A 27,411-nucleotide genomic window follows, 5' to 3' on the forward strand; every position below is an offset into this window, starting at 1 on the left:
CATAATCGCCAATCAAGATCGTTGTACTAGGGTGTGACAAGCATTCGAATGAACTCGCATGGCAGCTGGTATTGCGTCCCAATTGACAGTACAAAGCTCTAGATATTGGCTGGCACACAGTACTTCTCTGGTACACTAATTATTCAATCACTGGCAGCGGCAGCGGCAGCGGGTATTTTGTCCCCATAGATTCCAGCGCGTGAAAGAGAGGAGAAAGAGTTGAGAGGAGAAAAAAAGAAAGGGATGTTGGTGTTTTTTTACAGGAAGGAAAGAGAGAAGAAGAAGAGGCGTCTGAAATGAGCAATCCCAGTAGATTCCTACAGAGCACGGACCATTCACTATTTTTACTGTTTTTCATTGTAGTTTCACTACTTTTTTTAAATTCTTCATTTTTTTTCTGAAAAAGTTTTAAATAAAAAATAAAAAAAATATTTCTTTGATAAAAAAAAAATCTCCTGACTGTAAATGGTCCAAGACCAACTTCTTCGTAGACATGACATGAATAAAACACAAGGCATGGTAACGCTGAAACAAGTGTAATTTAGTAAAATCAGGTAACCTCAATTTTGTTGAATGAAAAACAAATTTATGAATAAAATTTATTTGACTGAAACAACGTTTTTCCAAGTCATATACTACGCATATAAAGCACACTTTCATTGCTCTAGATAGCAGTTTTGTCACTTCGCGTCCAGAAACCTTCATATTCGCATATGGTGTGCTTCGGTGGCAAAACACTGGAGATGCTAGCAGAAAGAAGCAGAACTTTTTCTTGGAAAAATAGGGTTCATCTATTTCAAAACAAAACTGAGTAGCAATTTCTAGTCATAAATAACATGTCTCGACTTTCCCCAAATTCTCAGTAAGATGATTGCATAACAGCAAGAGGAGACTGCAGGGGGAACCAAAGAAACAACTGAAATATACATAGTAAAGCATAAAAATAAAAATAGATCTTTTGATACAGGAAACCATGTTATTCCAGTCAATTTCCTGTGCGTGATTGAAGAAAAGAACCCAAAAATGGATAGACACAGAGATTCTAAGCAGGGGTTCTGGAACATCTCATTTGCCACCCAAGGTTGGGAATTGTCCAGGATCTTCAATGGAAGGGGCTGGCACGCTGCTCATTCCATCTCTATTGCCAAAACCACTGCTCATTCCGTCTCTATTGCCAAAACCTCTTGCTCCGCGGCCACGACCCCGACCCCGACCGCCTGAGCCATAGTACCTCTCCCCTTCAGCAGGCTTCAAGAACTCGTTAATGCTGACAGACTAAGATCATCAAAGCAGTTAGGATGATGGTTAGCAATAATCCAAACTATATCATGTGAGCAAAGTGTGAATTAAACAAGGCAAAACCAAAACAATTGCAGTTTTCATGGGAAAAAAAATGCCACTCAAGACAGTTCATAGATGGTTATCAATAGCAACTCCCATGCAGTCCAAACAAGAAGACAAACGAACCATTGTTTAGATTCCTCAGAAGAACAGGAAGGTAATGTCTGGAAGTGCCTATTACAACATACAACCAACAAATTCACATGCTGGCCAGCTTATTTGATGGCCATCATCAAATCCATCAGCAAAAACAACAATAACAGACAGGTACAGCAAATAAAAATGAAAGAAAGGAAAGAAAAAAAACGCAAAAGATGCCCTGAAGAACAAAGCAAACTCGTCAAAGTGCTCTCCAGAGCCTATATGTTAGTACGTACGAAAAAAAGGCGAAGAAACATGGGCTCGCATGAATACCTTCTTAGCTTTCTCATCTTTCTCATACGCCTCTTTCCGCTTATCCTTGTCGGAACCCTTGAATATAGAAATAGTTGCAAAGATATTCAAAGGACAGACATTGGTATAAAACCAATGGGAATTTAAAAGCTTTAACAGAGAACAGTACTCTACCAATTTAATAAAGACATCGTTGTTTTCCTTCTTGTTCGAAAGCTGCTGCATGGATTGAAACTCTTTAGCATCAACCTTTCTTTCTTCTGTCTTAAGTGCCTGCAGGGCCTTCCTCTTCTCTTCCAGCACCTTCTCATACTCTTCAAGAGTCATCACCTGAATAGAAAGAACAAAGTATCACAAGTCGTCCTTTCAAAATGGTAAAAGTTTCTTATAACACTAATTGAACGATCAATGTTAGAATTGTAGTTGCTTGAATAGGTTTTGATTGAAAAGTTAGTCATTGAGTGCCCTAGAGCTGGAGCTCTTATACAAAAAAGTTCAACACTCGCACCAAACACCAGAATTAATATCGCGAAATACTCTCAAAATAGATAAATCAGAAACAGTAACACCAAGTCCAACCAATTACAAAATTCCCAACTGCCTAAATTGAAAAATGTGACAAGGGACAGAACTTGTCAATATTTGTATGCCTCTACTCATTCATCCTATACATTCCGATATCAATAATGAAACCATGAATGTCATGCAAGCTCTCCCCAGAGCAGAAAAAAACAAAATACAACAAGGTGATATGGAGGACAGACAAAACATCTAATTACTACAGAGTGCATTCACCTTATCCTCTGGTTCTTTCTCTTCAGGTTCACTCGAAGGGTTCTCCTTTTTCCTATCTGCTGCTGCTTCCTCCACAGGCTTGTCATCACCCCAATTCTTCTCACCCTCATTGGCAGCTTCCTCAGTTACCCTAAAATAATAATAAAAAAAAATATCAGTGCCCAACTATTCTTGAAATGAAGTAGTTCTTCAACAAGTATAACAGAAATATAAGACTTTTACAGTGGAAATTAAAGACACATGGACATATAAAATGTTGGTTGGTTTTATAAAACTTACTGGGAAAGCTCATCAGTCGGAGTTCCCCAGTTCCCACGACCAGAGCCTTCACGCTTCATCTCATTTCTACATGTATACAGAAGTCAATTTAGATTCATGAACACATGGCATATTATAAATGATAAAAATATGACAAACAAACACAAACTATCATAAAAAAGTACCCACCCACGTCCAGTCCCACTCCAACGTTCATTAATTCGACGAGGACGCTCTCCTTCACCAACTTCTTCATTGCCAAAACCCCCACGACGGCCACCACGGAAACCACCACCACGAGGTCCACCATATCCACGTGATTCAAAAGTCTTTGCAGTATCTCCATCTTCAGCAGCACCTTGAACAGCTGGTGCTCCAGAGTTACCGAATGAACTCTCATTGTTGTTGAAATCCCTATTATATCCCCCACGGCCACGCCCATATCCTCTTCCTCCACCACCACCTCGGCCGCCTCCTCTCCCACCTTCAGTCTTCGCTTCCCTCACTACATAAATATAAACAGACAAAAATTAGCACATTCACACACACACGGATACGGAGATATCATATTTTGAAACCACATGGCCACAAAAAATGAAAACATGCTAAGTCATCAAGCATACATTTTTTATACATTAATTTTGCTCATTCTAAAAAAATAGTAAATAAAAAAAACCTCTTCACGATAATTAATAAATCACAAATTTTCACACACAAAAAAAAAACTAAATCCACACACAAACAACAAGATGAACAAAAATAATAATAACTGACCAGCCTGTGAAGGAGGAAGAGGCTTGGAAGGGAGCTTAGCAGCAGGAGCGGGTTTAGGTTGAGTCTGAGCTGGACCTTTCTTAGTAGCCGCTGCAGCGGGAGGAGAAACCACCGGCTTTAGAGCAGCGATGAGAGATGGATCCTCGGCGTCATCAACCAATAAATCAAAAGGATTGATCATCGCCATTTCCGATAAACAAAAATCTCAGCAACAATCAAACTAACACGCCACAAAAAACACCTCCACGAAACCCTAAGGTAACAAGACCTCCATATTTATCGTTTCTTGTTTTATCATGAATCTAGATCTGAAAGAATAAAGAACCCAATAAAGTTAGAGAGAGAGAGAGAGGAAAAGAAAAACCCTAGCCGCAAGAGAGACAGCGAGATAGAGAGAGGGAGACCTACTATGGGATCTTAATGTTGTTGGAGACGGGCTGCTGCTGTTTAGAGTAGTGTAGTGATTTTCTCTTCTATTTTTATTTTGTCGTTGATATTAAAGAGGGAGCGTTTCTCTTTAGGTGCTGGTTATTGGATATATTTACGGCTATGCCAGTTTCGAGATAAGAAAGGGTGGAGTGACCGACCATGCTTATGAGAGTGAGGTTTCTTTATTCTATAGGTTTAACAAGTTTTGGACTTGTCGTTTTTCAGAATCAAGCCGAGGATGATGTCTTCGCCCACAGTTTTTGCTGGTAGTAGAGATAGGATTTTGCTCACAAATTAAAAAAATAAATAAATCTATAGTAGATTTATATATTTATTTGTTAAAAATAAATAAATAATTATTTTAATTAAAAAAATAGAGGGGGGGGGGGGGGGGGGACTCGCATACATTTAATTTAATTGACTGTAGTTTATAGCTTAATGATTTTTATCCAGTAAATTTTTTCATTTGCATGTAACGGATGATTGATTTGTTTTGACACGTGGGGTTAGAATGACCGGTCATTTTCAGGTTTCGCATACAGTTAATGTAATAAATAATTACCACGTCCTTTTTTATACTTCTTCAGCTTTTTTATTTGGCTGTTTGCCTTCCATGATAATCATTTTCGTAGGTTTGGATGTGGTTTATATGACCTGACTGGTATGATTCGGTACAAAGCCATTATCAGATTGACTAGCAAATCAGTGAGTTACTCTGGGTTTTGATTTAAAAAAAATATATATCTTTTCAGGTTTTTTGAAAAAAAAACAATAAACAAACTATGAAAAAATACACTGATTTTTTTTATCAATCCGGTTCGGATCAAGTTCTGAATTGATTCTTTAGGCTAGATCTTGTATCTAGGACTACTAAACTAGGTTAGGATAATTTGGTCGAAAAATAACGAAATTGTTAAAAATCAATCGTAGTTAAAAAAGACATGCTCTTACCAAGTGGAATGTAACCCGAAAGCAGAATATTATAAAAATAATAAGTTGTAAGGTGTTTTTTATATATACTTTGTACTTACTGTGTATTCTAACGTATCACTATGGATTTGGATTTAAACAGTATTTTTTTAAAAAAATAGTTACGTCATTGAACTTTTCTTTTTCACAATAGCACCCCTTTTGTGCAAAATTTAGTATCTACTTGCTCTTTTTTTTTTTAAAAAAAAAAAACTGTTAAATTGAAAGGCATATCATCAAAGTATAATAAAATGAGTAAAATAAAAGGTAATTTTGAATTTCATCCAAAAAGTTCATCTTAACCCCTTTCCTTTTTAGCTATGAGATTATCGGTTTCTTTATTTGTTGAAAATAGTATAAAACTTCATTTTATCAATCCCTGATTTGTTCAAGGAGAGAAAAAGAGTCGTTGAATTCCTGATATCAAAAAGAATTCATCATTAACACCTATTGTAACACTAAAATAATTAAAAATTATGTCAACAAGTTTTATTCATTAAAAAGAGTTTTATAATAGTTGTTTTAAGTATTAATATTGCTTGAAAAAAAAAATCACATAAGCTTTATTGTTGTATAATTAAATGAAAAAAATAATTATAAATTTTTTTTTTTATTGAATTTAATGATGTGTATGACTTGTATTACAAGTTTGGTTGGTTAAATTAAGTTCATTTGGGTTTTTTTTTTTTTAATTGAATGCTTTTCTTTACTAATCTAAACCTTTAACACTGAATTAATTAGAAAATTAACTTTTCAAGTTTTTTTTTTAAATTATTCTTACAAGTTTCACAAGTTAATATAGATTAATCTATATAAATTGAACGAATTTTTATCTCAATATTAAATCAGTTAACTTTCAATTCAAAAAACACATCAGCAAAGTATAATTTTTTTTTTTTGCGTTTTTTTTTTAAATATTACTACAAACCCGCGGCGGCGATGGGCGGGTGCAAAACTAAACGCCCAACTAAATCAGTTAAGGTAGGTGAAAAAACGATATTAAAGCACAAGCAAACAGAGGGCTGTCGTTTAATCTAGAATTGAACTAGCCATGTGTAAATTTCTAGGGCTCATGGAAATTACGATGTTATTATTTGATTGGCTGACAAGACCTCAATATTCGAATGGGTTATTTCACTTGCTTAACCTAGAAATTTTCTTAGATTTATTAAATTCTACTGTCCATAATGAAATTCATCGCATTTCCCTGGTTAGAACAGCAAGCCTAGCACTGCATTTTCAATTTTTCAGGTCACATGCTACACAAGCTCTTCTGAGCTCTAGCAATTCTTACCGAAGCTTAAATTATGATGCACGAGGTACGATCTTGACAGAACAATTTGCAAGACATCAAACTTGATACTGAACTAAATCTAGTTTCAATCCCAAACTAATTGGGATCAAATGCAGACTTCAAAAAGGGTTCATTTTGGAAATTGTGAAGTTGAATCGCTGACGATTTAAACTACTTCCGACTCAAACGCTCTTTAGATACAGATATTCAGTGGCACCAGGTATCATCTTCATATGCCTAATATCATGAGCAAATTAATCAACCAGGATGAATAATTATTTCTCATATATTATTATATTAAAATAATTTAAACCATTGCCACCAGCAAAAACGTATCAAAATTTTTACATGCCTCGAAATAATGAGGTTTTATGCACACCCCGATCCCAAAAATATTATCTACTCCAAATCATCTTTTCTTCTCATCTCACCTTTTCCTTTTCTCCTAATGATCACATAATGAATTGTTGGCAAATTCTAAAATCCTGGTAAAACTGAAAGATCTGCTATGCCTCTAGGCAGGTCTGCAATTTTATTTAGCAGAGCAAGCCTGTTCTTCCTGATTCTTTCATCTTCCTGCGTGCAGACAAAAGTCATGTTACACAATATTGGGATTCCATTAATAGCAATTATAAGCAAGAGAGAGAGAGAGAGTTGTTATAAAAAGTCATTTGCAAAGCAATTAAAGCATGGATAATCTGCACATTTCATGGGTAGACTAACACTATGGCTTAAGGTCAGGCAGGACGAGAGCATGGAGATCAATGATAAAAATCTCAAATGTAATTTCCAACAACGAATATAGTCATTAATGATAAAAATAATTGAGTCCTGTAGAAAACATACCACCATGACAAAAACATTATTGAAGAAATCCTCAAGCGGCTGTAGTAGCTCTGAGGATATCTCAACAAACTCATCAATCTCAATGCCTGTAAGATGGATGTGTTTATCTCAAGGTCAGTTTAATAGATGCCATAGTTCACTAATACAAATCAATGCAAATTGGAAAATATTTCAAACCCAAAAGGAAGCATGTCCCATGGGAAAAAGCGATCTCAATTCCATGAGAGTGATCATTTATGAAGAAAGATCATTTACCAGGATAAATTTTGCTTTTAGTGGACGTGAAAGTGCTCCATAAAGCTCTCTCTTCATCTGTTTCAAACGCAGCCTCATCCACCTAATAAACAATTTCATACCATTAAAAGGAGATTTTCTAGCAGACTGGTGCTCAATAAAATATATAGAACATAGAAATACAAAAAACTATGTTTCGAAGTAAAACCATCTTAGAGACAACCACAGAGACATGAGAAGATACAAATGGTTAAATACAGTGGTACGTGGAATGCTATCTGATCTTCAAAGATGGAAGAAGCCCGGAGACATGTGAAGATACTAACACTGATAGAGGAGTCCATGTCAAAGGCGGTAATGCTTTATTGTCAAATATCTTGGGAGATGACTTTAAGGAGTACGCACCTCGAAGGGGTTTTGAAGGCTCAAAATGGGAGAGGATCAGAGGATGCAGATGATCGACAAAATTTAGCTCCCCGAGATGCCATTATTGAGGTATAATGTGAACTAGATGTGCATATTTAGTATTATCACAGAAGGGACCGTGGCTTAAAATAAGAGGCCATTGCATAAGTTTTGCTTGAATATGCAAGTGGTGGTTTTGCTAGCTTGGTGATGTGGTAGTTGGTGGTGCCTTATCTTGGGTGGTGTTGGATGGTGATGGGTGCCTGGATTCTCCATCCTCAATCCACATGTTGGTGCTTCCTTGTGTAGTGCATTCTATCAGTAGAGCCAGAGGTAGGTGAATTGCAGCAAGAGGTAACGTGAATTGCAGCAAGAGGTAACTCCCTTGCTAATATTTAACAGGATTAGAGTGCACTGTTATTTGACTTTGTTACCCTTTTTACTCTCACTTGCTTATAAAAGGATGTGGTGTTCTCTAACTTCATCTTCTACCTTCAATTAATTTAATTAATAACACACCGTTCTTTCATCTGAGAAATAGTACCTTCATATCAGTGTCCACATCCTTGCCACGGACAATTCTTGTTGGACGAGAATATGCTTCAACTACCTTAGGGAAAAGATTTTCTCTTGACAAAGCCTCCATCTGAAACAAATTTTAAGTCACATTCAAAATTGATAAAGCATTCAAGAAAATTAGAAGGATGATAAATAAGACCATCCTTTTAGTTTCTTTGTTTCATGCTCATTAAGTAAGGAAATGAATCGGAGTCATGTTCCAAGAAGTGCTTTCTTAGTAACTTCTGCCCTCTAAAAAAAAAAACACATACAGAAGTACATGACAATGAATTCTAGCCCAACAAACTCTTCAGATCCAAGATTTTTGGGATAACAGATGCATGTCGAACCATTTCAAATTTGAGAACGTTGTTGTAAAACATCATCATTTACCTATTCATTGCTCCCTTTGCACTAAATCAAGATTCCATTTTTTAGTATGCACAATTGTTTCAGGCAAAGCTTTAAAACATAATCCACATTTTATGCTTGAAATCCAGTATTACCACAACTTCAATGTCATTTATGTTGCAAGAGCAGACAAATTCTAAGGTTTTAGTTGACTTTCTTACTTGGACAGATATTTAGAGGCAAAATAAAACCTCGAACTGGAGCATTTTTTCGGGGGCCAGGGGTATTTTATAAGAAAAAACAAATCAACTACTATAGTTTACAAAATCTTACATATATGTTTCACATCATACATAGGATGTGGAGCAGCCTTAGCAGCAAGGAAACAAGAAGTTAATACATAAGAGATCATAGGCGTTTTGCAAGCCACAAAGCATCTTCATATTATCTATTCCTTCTCTTTTGGCAATAGAATTGATCATGGCTCTAGTAGTGTTTGGTGGTAAAAGCTTGAGGTCCTAACACTTAAAAAAACACAATGCCCTAATTTTGCCTTCAGAATGCATCGAGTTATGCTGATTTTGTAGAGATGGCAATGATCCATAAATAAATACCCTTAAAAGTAGTAAGAAAAAACACTCAAAAAAATATCAAGCAAAACCACTTACTTTATATGCTGTCTTCGCTGCCAGACAAGGGGAACTTGCACGTTCTGCAAGAACAGATCGAACAATTTCTGGCCTTATTCCCTTGTCAACCTGTAACCATAATGAGCAGGAATAAATTCTCATATCAATAGCTGGAATACTAAACTCTTGTTATACTTGGAATTTAAAGTCTTGACCATGATTGGCAAGATGTAATCATTGTGCTCGAGGCAAGTTTGCCCACCAATTTTAGCAACAGGTAGAAGGTTGAAGTTAGAAAGACATTAGTATGCTCTCTTCAATTGTACAATCCTAAGACACTAATACAATGCAGTCAATAGTTCCATCTTCACTTTGACTTCTTTTCCTTCTGCAGTTTGACTTTATTTTCCTGCTTATCTTCTCATTGGTTGAATTAACATGCATTCCCGTGTTCTCAGGCAGCCGATAAATAAAAAGGAATACAACCCCACCCTCATTTCACTGATCAACCTCATGTCTTCATATCAGTTAAAAAGAAAAAAGAAAAGCGCCAAAAAGAGCTCTTAAGCTACACATAAATCATCCAAAAGTTTTGTAACAGGCAGAGAAGAACTTACATGTCCTAACATCTTTCTTATAATTTGTGGAATCAGTTATTTTGATATTTTAGGGTTATCTAGCTGATTAATCATGTTAACTTGGTGGTGTCAAATGCGTACGTACCAGGAATTGCTCCAATCTTCGAGTAACAAACAGATGTACCTACAATAAATATTCAAAACCCCACGTTGTCATGCCTGTACGGACTCTAAATAAATAATAAGCACTGCTGAAGCCACCTAAAAATATAGGGTAACATACCAATCAGACGGTTAATTGGATGAACTCGAGTAATAAGACAATAGTGAATGGTTTCACGTGAATAACAAGACACACGGATTATGTATTGCTATAACTTCTGCAAGGTGATGGCCCAGAGGGCGGATCATGTTATGCATGTTGGAGACCAGCTATAGTAGAAAGTCTAAGGTCAAATCCTTGTATACGTTTATGAAGTGACTTGGGAGGCACATTGCAAGGAAAATGGCACAAGCTAAAGTTCCTACCAGAGTTTCTTTATTGTTTGGTCATATTCTGACATGAGAATTAGTTCAAGGAAGACTTCCTCATAGTACAGTAGAAAGAGAGATTTGCTTGTCTCTCTCATTGTTTGGAGTAAACTGATGTCAATGAGAAGGGAAATGAAAGATCTTTCCTGCTAAAGATGATCTTGAGAGCTGGTGCAGGGAATGGAGGTTGGCTAGTGACCTGAAAATCTGGAATTTTTTAGAAGTGCTTTCCTGCACATTGTGATGAATTTTCAGGTTCATTGCAACAATTCAATGATGCATTTGAGTTTTTTCCTTTTAAAACAACTGTGTCCCTTACTATAGATGACATTTTCAGGGAGATGAACAAGGAGGGGGGGCATTCTTGCAAGAATTTCAGAACTTGTTCTTACATCATTAATCATTGAGACATCTGCTTTAATGGGTTGCACGTCAGCAGCAAGTCTTAAAGCACGAACCAAATCCAAATTTTTATCATTATCCACCAATATTTGGACCTAAAACAAACAAATGCAGCACTGAGTTAATTAAACTAACTTACCTTAAAGCCCTACAAAATAATCATATTAACTTACTAGACCATAAGAGATTCTTCGCAAGCCAAATGGGTCATTAGTGGAACTAGGTTGACAACCAGCAGCAAATAAGCCAACAAGGCTGTCCAATCTGCAAAATAACTTTCACATCAATAGCATGCAAACCAAGCATTGTAATTCATGATAGCGAGTGTGTCAAGACTAACAATGTCTTCGTACGGACACAAATCCATGAGTGTATAAATATGTACATTCATTCATGTTCTTGCCTTGGCACAAGGTTTTGGGCATTAGGGATAATAACACCTCAAATCTCAGCTATTGGCAATAATCATACAAGTAGCACTTTCTGAAGAAGCTATTCAAATGTTACCGTGAAATGGATAGGAATGAGCTTTTCATCAATTCAGTGTTGTTTCTTCATTGAATCTTAGTAAGGTAGGATTTGCTTGGAAATTATTCAGTGTTGTCCTCAAGTAAGCTTTGCTTAGAAATTTACTAGTTACCTAGTGTATATTTTCCTTTGGAAAAGTTAAATGAGTGCAGCATCTCTTCCTGTTTGTTCACTAATCAATTACCATTCTGGGGGAGAAAAAGACATCATGAAACCACTGTTCATTGATGATAATTTTCTACTTTTCAGAATCTATAAGCACAAACATTATTCCAGCAACACATGGGAGCCTTATATCACAACAAGTTACTTTCAACCAAAAGAGATAAAGGTTGAAGTTGAAGTTGAAGTTGACTTATGACTTTAAATTCACCTGTCAGCAATTGCCAAAACTATCCCTGCATCAGTTTTTGGAACCATATCTCCAGAAAATCGAGGAAGTGTAATTTCTAGCAAGGCCTCAGCAATCTGCAACAATCAAAACACAATATAAAGAAAGAAGCATAGTGAAGCTTCAAAAAAGAAGACAGCAGAAATTAGAATTCAGCACAGCACATTGAGGTAGGAGATTTTTCAACATGGATCCGGATCAAGAAAAGAAATTACTTCATAAGCAACTCCATGAAGTGGCAAAGAAAAAAGGGATTTGTACATCAATTTAAAGTGAATTCAATGACCTGTGCTGAATAGCCTTCCCTAAGAGCATAATGGCGTGCCATTATTCCTGAAAGGGCAGTGAATTCTGTCACAACAGCAGTACCAAGATCTGACATAGCAAGCGACGCCGCATCCTGGACAACCTGAATCACATCTTCATTAACTCCCAACTCCACAGTTAGTTTGGTGATCACGTTTTCAACGCGCATCATCTTGTCAAGCATTGTTCCTAACTTTTCCTGCATTTGAACTTACACTGTTAGTATTGGGGTGGTTTGAAATGTTTTATGTTTGGAGTAATTGGCTTTAGTCTTTATGTTATCAATGCAACCGTAACTCAGTGCTCCTTTTTCAAAACCTTTAACTTAGTCCCTTGAACTTTGTTGACTGTTACCCATTAATGGTTCTGTTAGTTTTTATATCCTTATGGTCAAGCTACAGGTCTCAAAACCTTATGCTACACCTACATCCATTAATGGCTTTAATATAAAGAGATTAAAACTAACAAAAAGTGTTAATCAGATACAGAGACTTATTATAATTTACTCTTCTATTTGCCATTAGGTCTTTGATCTTGTAAGAAACTGTTTTGTTATTTGTTTATAATATTAAAACACACCTTTTCGGATTGATGTTAGCAACCTGAGCTTCAGAATTTTTAGTAGTTCCTGATCCCTACCCACCATCAATAACTTCTTCCCTTTGGATAATTGCAATAGAAAATAACTTACATGAAAAAGAATCCCATTTAGTTGATTTCGGAACTCGGAGAACTTCTTGCGCGTATCCATCTCATAGAAAAATTTTGCATCTTCATAGCGAGCTCTACGTGTAAGAAATGTGTGGTTCGTGTTTCAAGAATAATAAGAAAAAAAGAGTAAACAGGATAAGAAATACTTGCGAATATTTTTGCTGCCGGTAATTACAGACAAGAAAGTCAAAATAACTGGTTATTTGAAATCATATATAACTTCACATATTGATTAAATGCTAAAAACATTTAAGCAGCATAAAAAAAATATTTAGCCAAGGCAATTTAGGGGACTGTTAAAAATCCATTAGGATGCTCCTCTTCCTCTTGTGAGGACGAATGACTAGAACTACTATAGAACAATCCCTACCTAAGCACAGCTTCATTCCCTTTCTTTACCATGGTTTCATTGATTGCTCCATTTGCCACCTTAAAAAAAACTGTCATCTGATGAATCTGAAGCATCAAGTTAAAAAAGGACGTGTAACTGGTAAGCGTGTCTTACAGCAATAAAAAATGGCAGCAGCCTTCCACTATCATCAGTTATGGCGAAATACTTCTGGTGTTTTTGCATGACCTGCATAAATGGTATGCTGTAGTCACTAAACTAGTGAAAAATAAATGAGTTTGGAGCATCTGTGCATCACTTATGCCATACGTCTACTGGGTTAATACTTATTCCATTTTATATTGGTGAACAGACCAACTGGATATAGAAGATTAAGAGAATCCAGCATCAGCAACAGTCAATATATTGAATAAAACAACATACATGATACATCTCTTCCAAATTCAAAACCCCCTTTGCTTATATATTTCAAGTGAAAACTTGCATTTGGTGGAACCTTGATGATCCGTTCAAGAAGAAACGACCAAGCTATTGCACTTGGCCAATGTGGCCAAACTTTATCTGACTGATACATGTAGGAATGCTATTACAAAGCTAGTTTCCATGACAGCAGGCCTGCTTTATTTTTCATCACTGGTTTGGGATAAAAGCACTATCAAATCATTGACATCAGACCTTAATTTGTATTCAGCATGATGCATCTTAACCCCCAAGTTATGTCTCCAACACCTTAATTCATCATAAATTTAGCTACAACACGACCAGTCAAAGGACTTAAAATAGTTTACATGGCAACCATTCAAATGCAAAAGTTAGAATCAATATTGCATGACATGTAGGAGAACCAATTTGAAGCTTCTAAATGATCAATTACTAGTTGGCGGGCATTATGTGATTTCAATGCTCTTCAATTTTCAGCTTTTCAATACATGTCATGAATGCAGCAAACAAACATCAAATTTCATTTATCAACAGGTGCCAATTTTAAACAAGCCTAAAAAAAAAAAAAAAAACCTTACCATTGTTAAAAGATCTTCTGGAAGCTCCAAGAACGACTCTTTAAACTTCCCAAGCACAGGAACTGGTGCCTCAACGAGATTGACAACCTAAAACATCATACAGAGGGATAGTTTATACTCACGATCATCCTTGAACTTTTTCTTAATAGAATATCCTTAGCATATTTGGAGAGAGAGAGAGAGAGAGAGAGAGAGTACCTCATTAAGTAAGCTTTCCTGAATAAGGATGCGTCCTTTGACACTTTTTGCTAATTCATTAGATTGCTCCAAGATGCTTCGTTTTCGACCCTGTAGATGAAAGCATCTGTTTAGTGTAGTTCAAAGCATATATAGTTTAAACCCACTTCTCACACAAAAGAAGAAAAGTTGTTTGGTAAAAAGACTCTTTCAAAATAAAGTGAAGTAGATTTTATGGAAAAATTATTCTGTGATACCTCAATTTCAATATTAATTCCAGCATTTTGCATTACACCTTCATAAGATTCTGCACTTTCAACCTGTGAAGTTTAGCAGGATCAATAAAAGTACACGCCAGTATACAAAAGATAATGAATGAACGTATAATGTACATGCAAGACAGCTGACAAAAGCAACACTAAAAATCTTCCAAAAATAATCAATTTCCAAAACTGAAAGCCAATTAGCCCAGAACAGGGATTTCCGCATACAGTGGTAACACCAAAGAACACTGCTGCCTTTTTTTGTTCGTGCAATGACTGGCTAGTTCATTAGTGCCTATAGATGAGCTTTTAATCGACACCAATGACATCAAGCGAAAGAAAGTTGAAAAACCTCCCCAATGTGCCTCCGAATGCCAGGAAAAACTGCTTTGGTGATGTGATGAACTACTGTTATATTACATATCATAGCACCCCTTAATACCATTACTATACTTCTACAACAAAGTGTCACAGTGCTTAATGAGCTATACCGATAAAAAAAAATCACAACTTAGTATCTGTTCACAAGGCAGAGGAAGTTCATTGAAATTAAAACATGTCAGTTTTACACATACCTGAACAGTAGCTGAGGGGGTATTACGAAGGCCATAAGATAGGTTCCCACTGCACCACCAAACATAAAAACTTTTAGAAACAGTACACTGCATATAAAATAGCAGGATAGAATTCTAAACAAAACAAAAGGGCAGAGAATTGCCAAATGTGAGACTTCAACAAACAACAAAGCTACCAAGGTATTGTGCCCACAAAGTTCCCATGTAAAATTTAATTAAAAAAAGGCTGGCCCTTGGAAGGAGTGATCATTGAATACTCCCAATGTAGCGCTCAAATCGTGTGAGGGTCAAAGGTAGTTACCATAATGGGGCCCACATGAATGTCAAGGAGGGAGAATGCACCAGGAGTACCCAATTATATGTAATTGTAAATACCTCAAAACTCCAGCAAATGCAAATGGAACAACCACATCTCCATGCAAGGCCATAATCCAACGAATTGGTCTGCTGAACATGACCTAGATCCGACATAGCAGGAAAACAAGTAATGGTTATAAATCAAAGGATAAACCTGTTCCAGATACTCCAGCCTTATTTTGACTAGGCCATTCCCTAATGAAAGAGACAAGTGTAGTGAATAGAAAAGTGACCATTCACATACCTGAGAGTTCCAGCGCATTGACTTTGGGAATGATATTTTACTGATGGTACTGGGCAAATCTTCAGATAAAATCTGATATGCAATACAACATAAAACTGGTCTAGATATTTAAAAAGAAAAGATCATCACTAATGAACTACAGCAGGTTCTAAGAAAGAAGCATTGTAATAACATAGAATAGCTATTCCTGAATCTGGTACTATTGTAGCCTAACCCTCAAACATCATCTGTTCTCTTTTTTCTTTGAGTTTTTCTGTACACTGCCACAATTTGAATACTCCATCCATTATGGATAGCATCAGCATTTATTGTCTATGGGACAAGTCAGGAAAGAAGATAACAAACAAAAATAACCTCATACAGAATTAAAAGGATATCAAATCCTCTAAACTTGCCAGCATCCCATTCTCTACTTACGAGGATCACGACTCAAAAGGGCAGACACTACAATCATCAGAACAACTAGCAAAAGAGAGATCAAAATTACAACCTCTACAGCAAATCGTGCAGTCTCCCTTACATGGGCATGTACATACTCCGTTTTGCCTGCACTTGAAAAGAAAATCAATAAGTAGCATTATCAATAGTAGATAGTACCAGAAGCAACAGCAATAATTAATAAGAAAAATAAATCAAGTTCAATGCATAAACTAAATTCAGAAGCTAGCTGACTGAGCAGGCCTATGAACAGCAGCATATTCCTTTGCCTTTAGGCAGCAGCAAGATAGCTCTTACCACTGCCTCTTTTATTGGGAGGCAGCCTGTTCTGAGAGAAGTGTGTGATTAAATAGACCATGATTAAAGGGGAACTAAGGTGACACCAAGGACAGCAATTGAAAAACATCTGGAAGCCAATCCACTGACTAGATCAGACTTGAGAGTCTCACTTAAACAGGGATGAAATAAGCCTACCAACTCTAAGCCAGAGGTTGCTTTCAAACCTTGGAGACCTGAATTGGATAGGATTAGCCTTGATACAAGCCTAAGAATTTCATTGTACAAAGCAAACTTACAAGTGACACCTATCCTACCCATCCTAGTAGATACAGGTTTTGGGCTACCTACCTGAAATTATTCGAATATAATGAATTCTGAATATTTGTTGAGAAATGCTCTTACTGGCAAAGGGTATGTATTCAGATTTTGAAAGATTGATTTTACTCACAAATTGGAATTATTGGATATGAAACCTGGGTATACCTTAATGTATGAGATTGCCAGATAGGACTAGCACCAAACAAGGTCAGGTTATCTCCATAAGGTTTTCATTGCCAGCTCAAGCAACAAAAGATATAATTTAACATTGGATTTCCAGTGGCTGCATTCTGCATGTATCTATGTGGATGGAAAAGAACATCAAGCTAGTTAAGGTGCAAATAGACCAGCTAGAACTTATTAAGAGGATACTGAGAATGATTCAGTGATTGGTATCCAACATTTTTAAATCTTCAAGGCAACCAAGTGAGATTAGGAGATTGAAAAGGTTGGCTATCAAAAAAATAATTATAAAATAAAAGAAGAAAACATGATTGAACTGTTTCCAATATAACATGGTACAAACAACTCCTAAAAGTTCAAAGACATTAAGCAAAATGGAAGTTTAAAGACTTTAGAATATCAATAGATAGCACCATTACACAAAGAAGACAAAGCAAATCTGCAGAAAATAAACAGAGCAAACCCTGGTATTCATCAATGCATCCAAACTGACTCACCATCAACCTTTCTAAACAATGAGTCCAATGATATGTTGTATCTACGACAAAAACCCTCAGCAGCCTGACATGAAACAGCAAACTAAATATGATACCATGTCATACTGAATACATGACTAAGTGAGGAAGAAATCAATTTCATGTGTTTTTCCTTTATGGTTTTGAAAGATGTGGGAAATAGATTAATTATGTCTATGACTTTGCCAGATCATTGTAAGGAAATACACAACCATGGTGGAGAATAAAAAAAATAGTAAAAAAGGATAAAGGATAAAGGACAAATACTCCAACACTAGCATATTCTATTTTCACCATGTAATAAATTTACCAATACAAACCAAAGAGGACAGGGTATGAGGATAAAGGATAAGTTTGAGCTTAAAAATATGAAGGGGAAAAATTATAGATCAAGCAAAACCTTTGTAGGATTTCCTTCTTGATCAAAGGCCTTTGAAACAGGAGGTCCTCGAACCTCAAGCTCAATCTCAGCTTGCTTAGTGGAAAGACTCTCAACACAAACCTGTGGTTACAAGAAAATTCTTAGGGGCATAAATATTAACATTTTGACAATATCAAAACAAATCCTCAGTGCTTTAAGTAAAATGATAAGTCAGCATATTGGCATATGATTACGAAACTGAAAACACTATTCTTCACAAAAAATTTTGTGTGTGTGCATATGACACTCTTATCGGAAAAGATGAAAACTTAAAATGTGGTACATTAGTCTGTGTGATAAAATAGAATAAAAATAATCAAATATTTTTTGCTAAATTTTACATGAATGTAATGGGTGTTATATGAGAAATGATAGGCTTCATAATAAACATGGTAATGAAGAAACAGTCAGTTTATGATTGAGAAACAAGTATATGGATCCCAACAAAAATAGTAAGAGAGTATGCAAAAGTCCTTGGCAACTGTTCTTAATGCTAGCAGCATATTGTTACCAACTTGATTAATATCAAGTATTTATCTCTCATCGTCCTCTATTTCTACACGGTATAGGTTGCCTGCCAGGTGATAGAGTATGGCTGTGCATGAACAGCATACCTACTTTTATTCAAGCTCATTGACAAGCTATTAGAATTGGACTGGAGTGAACTAAACATGGATCTAGGTGGTTCAGGAATTGAAGGCATTGATGACAAGTGTGATGCAATATATTTACATTCCACTTAAGAAAGCTCATTCAAAAGTAAAGCTTGCCAGGGATGGAAGAATTGGTAATTGTTGATTTTTTTGCACAAATACCTTGCATGAAAAATATGAGAAAGTAACAAACGTTCACATATTACAAAATAGAAATGTGAATGGTTGTTAAGAAAGATACATGCATATACCAGATCAGAAAACAGAACTACAGGGTCATAAAAGTTGTAACTGTAAGATGTACAAATTACAAACAAAAATTAATTAAAAGATATGATCCGCATTAATGAAGGATTTCCCCGTATGCAAATAATTTATTGTCTTGATCCAATTCCCCTTTATGAAGGTAGAGCATTGCGCACAAGCATGCATGGATAAAATTATAAACATCTTTGAGATTGCTGTAGGCATAAGAATCAACTTTACTTTACACTTCTATAACACCAAAAATAACAAACAAAGGCAGCAAGAAAATATACGTGGACAAAAAGAGCAATCACCAGCATTGCCATATAGGGTGGTAGAGTAAAAACATGCTTCTAAATAAAAAGAGCAATTCTAGAGATATTGAGAGTTTTTACTAATTCTCTTGCTAGAATGGCATATATCATTTTTGTGTTGATGATATTTTCTAAATCAAAAGGAAACATGATTTTATCATTGATATTAATATGGTGTTTTGTCCTTCACTCACAGGCTACTACATGATTTAGTGAGAAGACTAGTGAAAAACTCTTATTATCTGTACCATTGTTTAAACAAAAATAGTAAAAAAGATGTCAGGCAAGGTAAATATTAATAGCTATACCACTAGTCGGCGAGGAGTACCAAAAGCTTCAACTTTGCCATGACTCAATCGTTGTTTCTCTAGCAATTGCAAAACTAAATCTTTGAGCTGAAAAGATCAGCAAGGACAGTCAGTGAACAGCTATTAGACTAAAACATAACTACAGGAATATAGAAGAGACACGTAGGAAATAGACATTGCAGAAGTTAAAATAACAAACAAATTTTTTCAGCAATTCGAAGGGAAAAAATAGAAGAGTTCTGGTCGGAAAAAGATAGCTACAAATGACAAGATCTAAAGCTGAAATGAAATGAAATTACTTGCTGCCCTGCATGAACTACATCTTGAGGAGGCATCTCTTCAGTACCAATTTCAAGAACAAAAAACCTTTGCTCATCATGCACCTGTTGTAAGAAGTTAGATAAAAAAAATTCACGTATCAAGTGTTACTGTCAACAATGATTGAAAAGGACATACATGAGTTCTCTAGACACAGAGATTGTTACATATCAAAAATTTAAGAAGTAGGGGGAAAAGCTGTCATGTTAAAGAATGAACAAAATTCAACTGACTTATAGCAGACCAACCTTTTTGACAGCTGCCTCCAAAAGCTCTTTAGCAGATACAAGTTGAGCAGGTTCAGAAACAGTACCCAGAGGATGTCCAAGGGATTCCCTGGTCTTTAACCAAAGTTGAGCACATTGACGAGCTAAGCTGTTAAACCAAAAAGAAATAAGCAGACAAAAGATGGGAAGAATTGATTTAAAATAGTTTCATAGCAAGCAAAATGTTCTCTTCAAGCGTGTATCTGCATTTTTCAGATACATTCAAAAGAGACAACTGAAGTTCCCTGATTTAACTGGAAAGGTAAGCCTTTTCAGTTTAGTGTTGTGTGAACAATCAATTGTTCTAGATATTCAGGTAGCTATTTGACAAGAGTGAGAGAAGGTAAGCCTCTTCAGTTTATTGTTATGTGAACAATCAATTGTTCTAGATAATTCGGGGAGTTATTTAGCATGAGCGAGAAAAGGCACACTCACCTACGCATTCGACCAAAATATCGAGCACGCTCTGTTACCCCGACAAAACCTCTAGAATCTAAGATATTGAAAGCATGAGAGGTCTTCAGTAGCTGATCATACCTAGCATGTTCAGCAAACATTAACTTTAAGAAACCACAGAGTAACCCAGACAGTGTAAATAAAATAGAAAAAAAGTTCTTATACATACGCAGGGATTGGAAGACCAGAGGCAAGCAAGGAACGAGCTTCTTCCTCAAAAAAATCAAAGTGCTTTTGAAGATGATGAACACTGGCATGTTCTAAATAATATGCACTCATTTCCTTCCTGAAACAGAACTTCAATATTTTGGTAATTTGCAAATAATTTGAAACTTGAAAGAGAAAAGCACAAGCTACATGATGTTGAAATAATGGAAGTGAAATTTTGACAACAAAAATAGCAATATTGAAAAGTTATTACAAGAGCGAGAGTAATGTTCCTGTAAAAATAGGTACAAGAGAGATGAAAAAAAGGAACAGAGAGCAGTTACTAATCAATGTACACTAATTCTTGTCACAAATTATATGCATATCATCCACTTCAAATTGATATGAAAAAAAAAGGGATAATAATCTCATTTACTCATTTTCCAAGAACAACTCCCCATATGTAATGCCATCAGCATATCGAATTTTCTTAAAATGGTCAACTCCCTGCCAATTAGTAGTGAAATAACTTAAGCCAGAGTTCTGAAGCAAACAAAAGCAGAAAACGAAAAGGGAAGGAAGGACATTAACCTGAAGCAACATGAGGATGCGCTCAAGGCCGTAAGTGATTTCAACAGATATGGGTGACAGTTGAAGACTTCCAGCCTAGAGAAATAGGAAATCAAAGCGAATCCCAAGCACACACATAAATTAAAAACTCTATGAAAGTTCAACTCCAACCTTCCAGGAAAATCCAAGAGCACCAATAAATAAATAAAAGCCTAGAAGCCATAATTATGAAATGGAAAACATCATAAATTTAGTCATTGCAAATATCAGAGATGAACCTGCTGAAAGTAGGTGAATTGAGTGATCTCCATCCCATCCATCCAGATTTCCCAGCCCAAACCCCAAGCGCCAAGTACCTACAAGCATTTTTAGATCCTGGTAATGTATAATTTTTCAGCAATGAATTATATACCCAAAAGCTCTATGCAATTTTGTTAAATGCAAGAGTTGCTGACATGCAAATCAAATTACCGGGCTCTCCCAATTGTCCTCCACAAATCGTATATCATGTGCATTAACATCAACACCTGTCAAGCATAAAGGAAGGAAAAGATCAGGCCTCTATCACAAAATTAAACAGGAAAAATTGTCTGAAAGTGAATGCAGCGAATCAACACATTAAATTGGAGCAAGATGGTTATTAAACAACCCACTTTGCTGATGATTTAGAGAAAACATTAGTAACTGCAAACCAAACAGGACATAATTTAAAAAAAAAATGACCTAAGTATAAAAACGAAGAACTATAATTATATTTCAACAAGCATACGCAGCGCAACACAACTATATTCTAGTCTGAGTAAGATATTTGCTGCATGGAACTAAAGCACCCTGGTCCCTGCTATTTAACAATTTCCACCATACACAGTCTCCAGATACACACTAAATAAAAGAAAGAAAGAAGGAAGAAAAATGTGTGGAAATTTCTCTTGTTCTCATGATCAGGACATGTGGGAAGACCATCTAGATAGGCTCCTACCTTTCAAACCATACTACCCGTATAGAAACAGAAAAATTACTAGTGATTAGTCTCATTTAACAATGCAATCTTTCTGACTTGAAGGCTTTTTCTTCCTTTCTCCTCTTCTTTTTACTTTTATCTTTTTGTTTGAATTATGGGGAGGAAAGAAAAAAAAAAGTTTGCCAAATTTTCAAATGAATTACAAAAAGAATAGAAATAAATCACAGCTAAGTCATGAACTTCTAGAAATAATGCACTTTTAGAAATAACATAAACTTCTCGCAAAAGACTAACAAATTTGAAATGGCATATGGAAAAGGAGAAAATCACCTAACGCAGAGAGACTCCGAATAAATAGGTCTTGTGAATTTCCAGGATCAGGTTTTAGTATAACCTGAAATGAACATGAAACCCAATAGTAGAAGATATCAATCATATAAACATAATTCCAAAATAAAGTTCCATCAGTATTTTAACATTGCAAGATTTGATATGTAAAATTCAACTTAACCTGAAACTGTGTGTGACGCTGTAGTCTGTTTGGGTTTTCCCCGTAACGACTATCATCTGGGCGAATACTAGGCTCCACGTACCTTTCATTAGAAACTCCAAATTAGCAATTACTGTAAATAGCAAACCTCCAAAACCCATCTTGACAGTATACCAGTATATCAAATTAACTAATCACGACATGATTCAAACATCAGCTAAAAACCATGCAGGCAGTCAGAATTTCACAATGTGAACCAAAATCCTGGCAACCATTGACTCTTTTCATTCGGAATCACTGTCATACTGTCATCTACTCCGAAAATAAGGTTCTTGAGGATAAAAACACTGAATGGTAGTAACAAAATCGCATTGAAAATCATATACTTACGCCACATTCCATGGTTCAGGACCAAGAACTCTTAAGAATGTGAGAGGATTCATAGTCCCGGCTCCAACCTGGCAATACACAGCCAAAAACCTCGATAAAAAGAGGAAGTGACACGAATTTGAAGAAAAAATGACAAAACTAAACGTGTAATTCAATCTACCTCTGTATTGCTACACTGCATCACTGCACATCCAACTGAAGCCCAATATTCCTATTCGAGAAAACAAAATTGCATAAATCTCCATTTTTAAATGAAATTAAAATTTTAAAACAGAAAAGAATAGGGCAGTGGAGGCTGGAAATTTGACCTGGAGTCGCTGAATTGCTTGTTGAAAAGTAGGGACAGAGGTTTTTTGAGGCTCATTGTAAGGGTTTGTTGAGGAATGCTGTTGAATAGAAGAATTGGTACTAAAGGCGGAGGTGGTGGTTTTAGTGAAGTGGCGGAGGCGGTGGCGATTGAGAAAAAAACGGTTAGCGTTTGGCCTTCCGACAACGGTGGCGGGGGAGCTGAAGAGGAAGAGGCGGGTGGATTGGGGTTTTAAAACGGATATGACTAGCGGGAGCGCGAAGGTTGCCATGGCTTGGCTCGCACTCTCTCTTACGCTCAGAATCTCTGATTTGAGGATTTAAAGAGGCTTAGCCACTTTTCGCTATCTGCGATGGTTCTCCTATGAAAACGTTAAACTTCAATTTAGCTCCTAGTTTTTTATTTATTCATTCCAATTGAATCCCAAACTTATAAATTTTATCCTAAGCTTATACATATTATCTATTCGGTCCCAATATTTTGAGATACTATTCAATCAAGTCCTTCTAATGATCATTCTGTGAAAATTTACCAGCGGATCGTTAAATGGCAGACTCCTTTGCAAGGGTATTTAAAGTACAATGTTGATGAGCAAAAGGTCAACAAACTAAGAGTGGAGGGAGTAGCTATGTTCTACTGGTTTGAGATCATTGTAGTTCTTTTATTGATTCTAGAGGAATTCTTTTATCATTCATGGCATGTTAGATGCTCTGGCAATTAAGAAGTTCTTAGAATGGTTATTAAACTTGTTTGAAATTATTCAAGATATAATATGAATTGGATTTTAATTTGAATAAAAAAATAAATTTATATATTCAAATTTAGTTGATTTAAAATTTAGCTAGTAACCTAATTGAATTATCTAAATCATGTTTAGATTTGATTGAATCAATATTAAATAAAAATTTTAAAGGACGAAACATCATTTTAATAAAAAAATAATTAACCTGATGATACATGAATTCATCTAATGATTCATATGCTTTTCCTGATCAAACCCAGACCAAGTAATATGATTCTAGGCTGAATTGAAATTCAAGGTTGGTTAAATATTATTATCAGGTCTAGTTGCTTGGATCTGCTAAGTGAAATTCAAAGAGCATGCTTTGTGAGACAATTGCAATTGCATTTGATTCACTGCAGTGCAATGGTCACATTAGTGTTTCTAACTCGCATCCTGACCAAGCAAGCTTTCCAGAGTAAAATTATGAGAGGTGTTGTTTAACTAGTTAAATTTTAAATTTATTTTTTAGAAGTTATAGTTTGAGTACTACAAATCTCAAGATTGTTGGAGACTTATATGATCATTAATTTTAGAGTTTCAGGGGATTAATCGAGATACGTATAACCTGACTGAGCACCACAATAAGTCTTTACTTGGATATCATATTTTGTTGTCGTTGTGCTTGTGCTATGGTTTTGCAACTGGATTTCAATAAAGGTTAATGTCGGATTCGATAAGAAAAAATCAAAATCAAATTATTCAAACACCAAGAAAAAAACTATTTTGAAAAATTATATTAAATTACATGTATAGATAGCAATTTTTTTAATAAAAAAATACATTTTTATTGATTTTTGAACATCAAGATTAAATTTCTCTCAAATTATATATTTTTCATTGTGTTGCAAGGTGTTTTTTAAGTGTTTTTCAGTTGAAAAATACATTAAAATATTTTTTAAAATTTTATTTTTAATATCATTACATTAAAATAATAAAAAAACACTAAAAAAATCAATTTAATATTTTTTCTTAATAAAAAACACTTTTAAAAAACACCTAAGAACAAAAACAACATTAATCTCAATCAAGTAATTAGCCCTGTTTTAAAGTATTATAACTGTTTGCTTTTAGGTATTTTTTAAAAGTGTGTTTGCCTTGAAAAAATATTAAATTAATTTTTTTAATTGTTTTTAATGATTTTGATGTAGTAATATTAAAAATAAAATAAAAAATAATTATTTTAGTATATTTTTAAACAAAAAAACTCGATCAAAAAACATCTTCTGCCATGATATAGACGTATAACCAAAGAACAACAACGTAAATTCTACAATCCTAGTTAGAAATTGAATCAACAAAGGTCCTTTCTATCCAAGAGAGGATTCGACAATTCATGCTCTAGTAAAAAAAAAAAGCAATTACCCAACCCGCTGCCACCAATATATATTATCGAAAATCTTCATAAAACACTCATAGATATAGTACGAGATTCTGAAAAATAAAAACAGTACTTTCAGTACATGCCGACACTCATAGCTTATAAGCTGCCGTTTATTCATCATTAGCATAATATTTAGTGAACATAAGGGAATTAGCTAAGAGCGTGTTTGGCAGTGTGGTTGTGGGTGCTTTTCAAATAACTTTTCATGTCAAAATACATACCAATGATATTTTTTCATTTTTTAAAAATCATTTTTGATATCAGCACATCAAAACGATCCAAAACATATAAATCATATTAAATTTTAGCAAAAAAAAATTCAAATTTTTTGGGAACACAACCGCAGCCGCGTTCCCAAACATTCCCTAAGGCGGGCTACTCACTATTGTTTCCCTGTGTATAGTAAAAATAATTGTTAGTACACATTCTAAACAACAAAAAGTAAAAATTAAGAGATTATTTGATATTGTTAGAGACCTAGTCAAACCCACCAACAATATAGTTAAACTCAGCTCATCCACTACTGCAGAAGGCAATAAGGATCAGGCTAAGATTACTTCAAGTGTATCTCAACCTTTATAGTTTATCTCTTACCCGTTTGTATACAATCCTCTCCTACTATAAATATAAGGGCTAAACCTGTGTTATGATCACAGTAGCCAACATATTATAAATTCTACATGGTATCAGAGCACACTTGACTTACGTCAAAAAAAATTTTCTTTCTTCCTCCCTCACCATGTCTGCTGTAACAACCCTCTCCTCCACTCAAACATCTCCTCTGATCACCTTCACCAACTTCAATCCTGTTAAACTCACTCGGGATAACTGTCCTTTATGGCTCCCTTAAATCGTCCCTCATCTTAAAGGCGAAAATCTTTTCGGGTACGTAGATGGCAGTACTCCCCCACCACCGTCCACTGTTTCTTCCACCATTGATGGTGTTACCACCACTTCTCCAAATCCTGCTTTCTTACATTGGACCATGTAAGATCAAATAATTCTTGGTGCAATCAATTCAACTCTCACCGAAAAGATGCTCACCCATGTTATACGTTGCACCACCTCCAGATCTGCCTGGACAACATTGGAGACATTGTTCACATCCCAATCTCGGGCAGGCACGCACTATGCAGGTTCACTATCAACTAACCACCTTAAAAAAAGGAAGCTCCTCTGTCGCTGACTATTTTCAATGGTCCTAATCCCTCATTGACTCCCTGGCTACCGTGGGTAAGCCCTTTAATGATTTTGAAATGGTGGCTTTCCTACTTGCTGGGCTAGGACCTGATTATGATCCTTTTGTAACGTCAGTTACAACTCGTGTTGAACCCCTATCTGTGGAAGAGATCTACGACCATCTCATCTCCCATGAACTCAGACTTGAGCACCATCACTCAGCCATTGACCTCTCTGTCACTGGGGGCTCATTATGTTGCCCGTGGAGGAAATTCTTTTCGCCCCCATCGTAGCAGCCACAATTCTATCCTTAGTGCCCCACCTTCTGGACGAGGGTCTTCACGTCCATATTCTAACCGACAGTCACGTGGCAGAGGGCGCAACACTCACTCCTTTCCTGGTCGTGGCTCTTCTTCTCGCCCTGTTTGCCAAGTCTGTAACCGTGTGGGCCACATCGCTCTTGATTGTTACAACCGCTACAACGAGTCCTACTCCAGAGACTCCCCTTAGCTCCCACAAGCTTACCTTTCAGCCCCTTCTCATGGTCCTGACCTCAATTGGTATCCAGACTCTGGTGCCACTCATCATGTCACCTTTGACATGAAAAACCTCAACCTCAAAGCTGAGGAATTCCATGGCTCTGATCAGATACGAATTGGCAATAGTAAAGGGTTGTCCATTCATTATATTGGACATACCCGTCTCTTTTCTCCAACTCTTCAATTTGATCTCCTTAATGTTCTCCATGTTCCTAAAATTTCCAAGAATTTATTATCTGTT

General features: G+C 35.8%; 2 protein-coding genes across 5 annotated transcripts; both read right to left on the reverse strand.

The window, feature by feature from the left end:
- Positions 1–766: 766 nt before the first annotated feature.
- LOC133682356 (RGG repeats nuclear RNA binding protein A-like) lies at positions 767–4,124 on the reverse strand. Of its 2 annotated transcripts, none has more exons than XM_062105667.1 (8): positions 3,970–4,124; positions 3,562–3,869; positions 2,977–3,292; positions 2,809–2,874; positions 2,530–2,659; positions 1,909–2,064; positions 1,756–1,812; positions 767–1,275 (listed from the first exon to the last, which is right to left on the reverse strand). In XM_062105667.1, the coding sequence occupies exons 2-8, from the start codon at positions 3,746–3,748 to the stop codon at positions 1,066–1,068; spliced, it is 1,122 nt and encodes a 373-aa protein (XP_061961651.1). In that variant the 5' UTR covers positions 3,749–3,869; positions 3,970–4,124; the 3' UTR covers positions 767–1,065. The 2 variants fall into 2 exon arrangements, with proteins under 2 accessions (XP_061961651.1, XP_061961652.1); XM_062105668.1 differs by having other exon boundaries at positions 3,966–4,097.
- A 2,397-nt stretch (positions 4,125–6,521) lies between these two features.
- On the reverse strand, positions 6,522–23,635 carry LOC133682588 (glycine--tRNA ligase, chloroplastic/mitochondrial 2). 3 transcript variants are annotated; one of them, XM_062105990.1, is made up of 36 exons: positions 23,289–23,634; positions 23,141–23,191; positions 22,981–23,048; positions 22,612–22,693; positions 22,431–22,494; positions 21,611–21,666; positions 21,418–21,495; positions 21,161–21,235; positions 21,006–21,076; positions 20,592–20,708; positions 20,402–20,503; positions 19,949–20,075; positions 19,682–19,765; positions 19,383–19,469; positions 17,841–17,942; positions 17,423–17,486; positions 16,198–16,253; positions 15,708–15,779; positions 15,482–15,564; positions 15,107–15,155; positions 14,526–14,588; positions 14,290–14,379; positions 14,092–14,178; positions 13,229–13,300; positions 13,094–13,152; positions 12,704–12,797; positions 11,993–12,211; positions 11,689–11,783; positions 10,961–11,051; positions 10,778–10,882; positions 10,000–10,038; positions 9,316–9,405; positions 8,283–8,384; positions 7,355–7,436; positions 7,100–7,185; positions 6,522–6,829 (listed from the first exon to the last, which is right to left on the reverse strand). In XM_062105990.1, the coding sequence occupies exons 1-36, from the start codon at positions 23,556–23,558 to the stop codon at positions 6,731–6,733; spliced, it is 3,231 nt and encodes a 1,076-aa protein (XP_061961974.1). In that variant the 5' UTR covers positions 23,559–23,634; the 3' UTR covers positions 6,522–6,730. The 3 variants fall into 3 exon arrangements, with proteins under 3 accessions (XP_061961974.1, XP_061961976.1, XP_061961975.1); XM_062105992.1 differs by lacking the exons at positions 22,431–22,494; positions 22,612–22,693; positions 22,981–23,048; positions 23,141–23,191; positions 23,289–23,634 and having other exon boundaries at positions 21,595–21,666; XM_062105991.1 differs by lacking the exons at positions 6,522–6,829; positions 7,100–7,185; positions 7,355–7,436; ... (1 more) ...; positions 9,316–9,405; positions 10,000–10,038 and adding an exon at positions 10,045–10,616 and having other exon boundaries at positions 23,289–23,635.
- Between the last annotated feature and the right edge of the window lie 3,776 nt (positions 23,636–27,411).

Source organism: Populus nigra, chromosome 2 (assembly GCF_951802175.1).
Source record: "Populus nigra chromosome 2, ddPopNigr1.1, whole genome shotgun sequence".
Lineage (NCBI taxonomy): Eukaryota > Viridiplantae > Streptophyta > Magnoliopsida > Malpighiales > Salicaceae > Populus > Populus nigra.

What these genes read in the sequence shown, in the direction of transcription:
- LOC133682588 (XM_062105990.1), bottom strand. Translation starts at nt 23,558, where the DNA reads ATGGCAACCTTCGCGCTCCCGCTAGTCATATCCGTTTTAAAACCCCAA. An exon ending in AAGCAATTCAGCGACTCCAG is followed by an intron (nt 23,192 to 23,288) that starts GTCAAATTTCCA and finishes TTTCTCGAATAG; the next exon opens with GAATATTGGGCTTCAGTTGG. An exon ending in TGCTGCCATTTTTTATTGCT is followed by an intron (nt 13,153 to 13,228) that starts GTAAGACACGCT and finishes GTTTTTTTTAAG; the next exon opens with GTGGCAAATGGAGCAATCAA.
- LOC133682356 (XM_062105667.1), bottom strand. Translation starts at nt 3,748, where the DNA reads ATGGCGATGATCAATCCTTTTGATTTATTGGTTGATGACGCCGAGGAT. An exon ending in CCGACTGATGAGCTTTCCCA is followed by an intron (nt 2,660 to 2,808) that starts GTAAGTTTTATA and finishes TTATTATTTTAG; the next exon opens with GGTAACTGAGGAAGCTGCCA. An exon ending in AGAAAGAACCAGAGGATAAG is followed by an intron (nt 2,065 to 2,529) that starts GTGAATGCACTC and finishes CTTTCTATTCAG; the next exon opens with GTGATGACTCTTGAAGAGTA.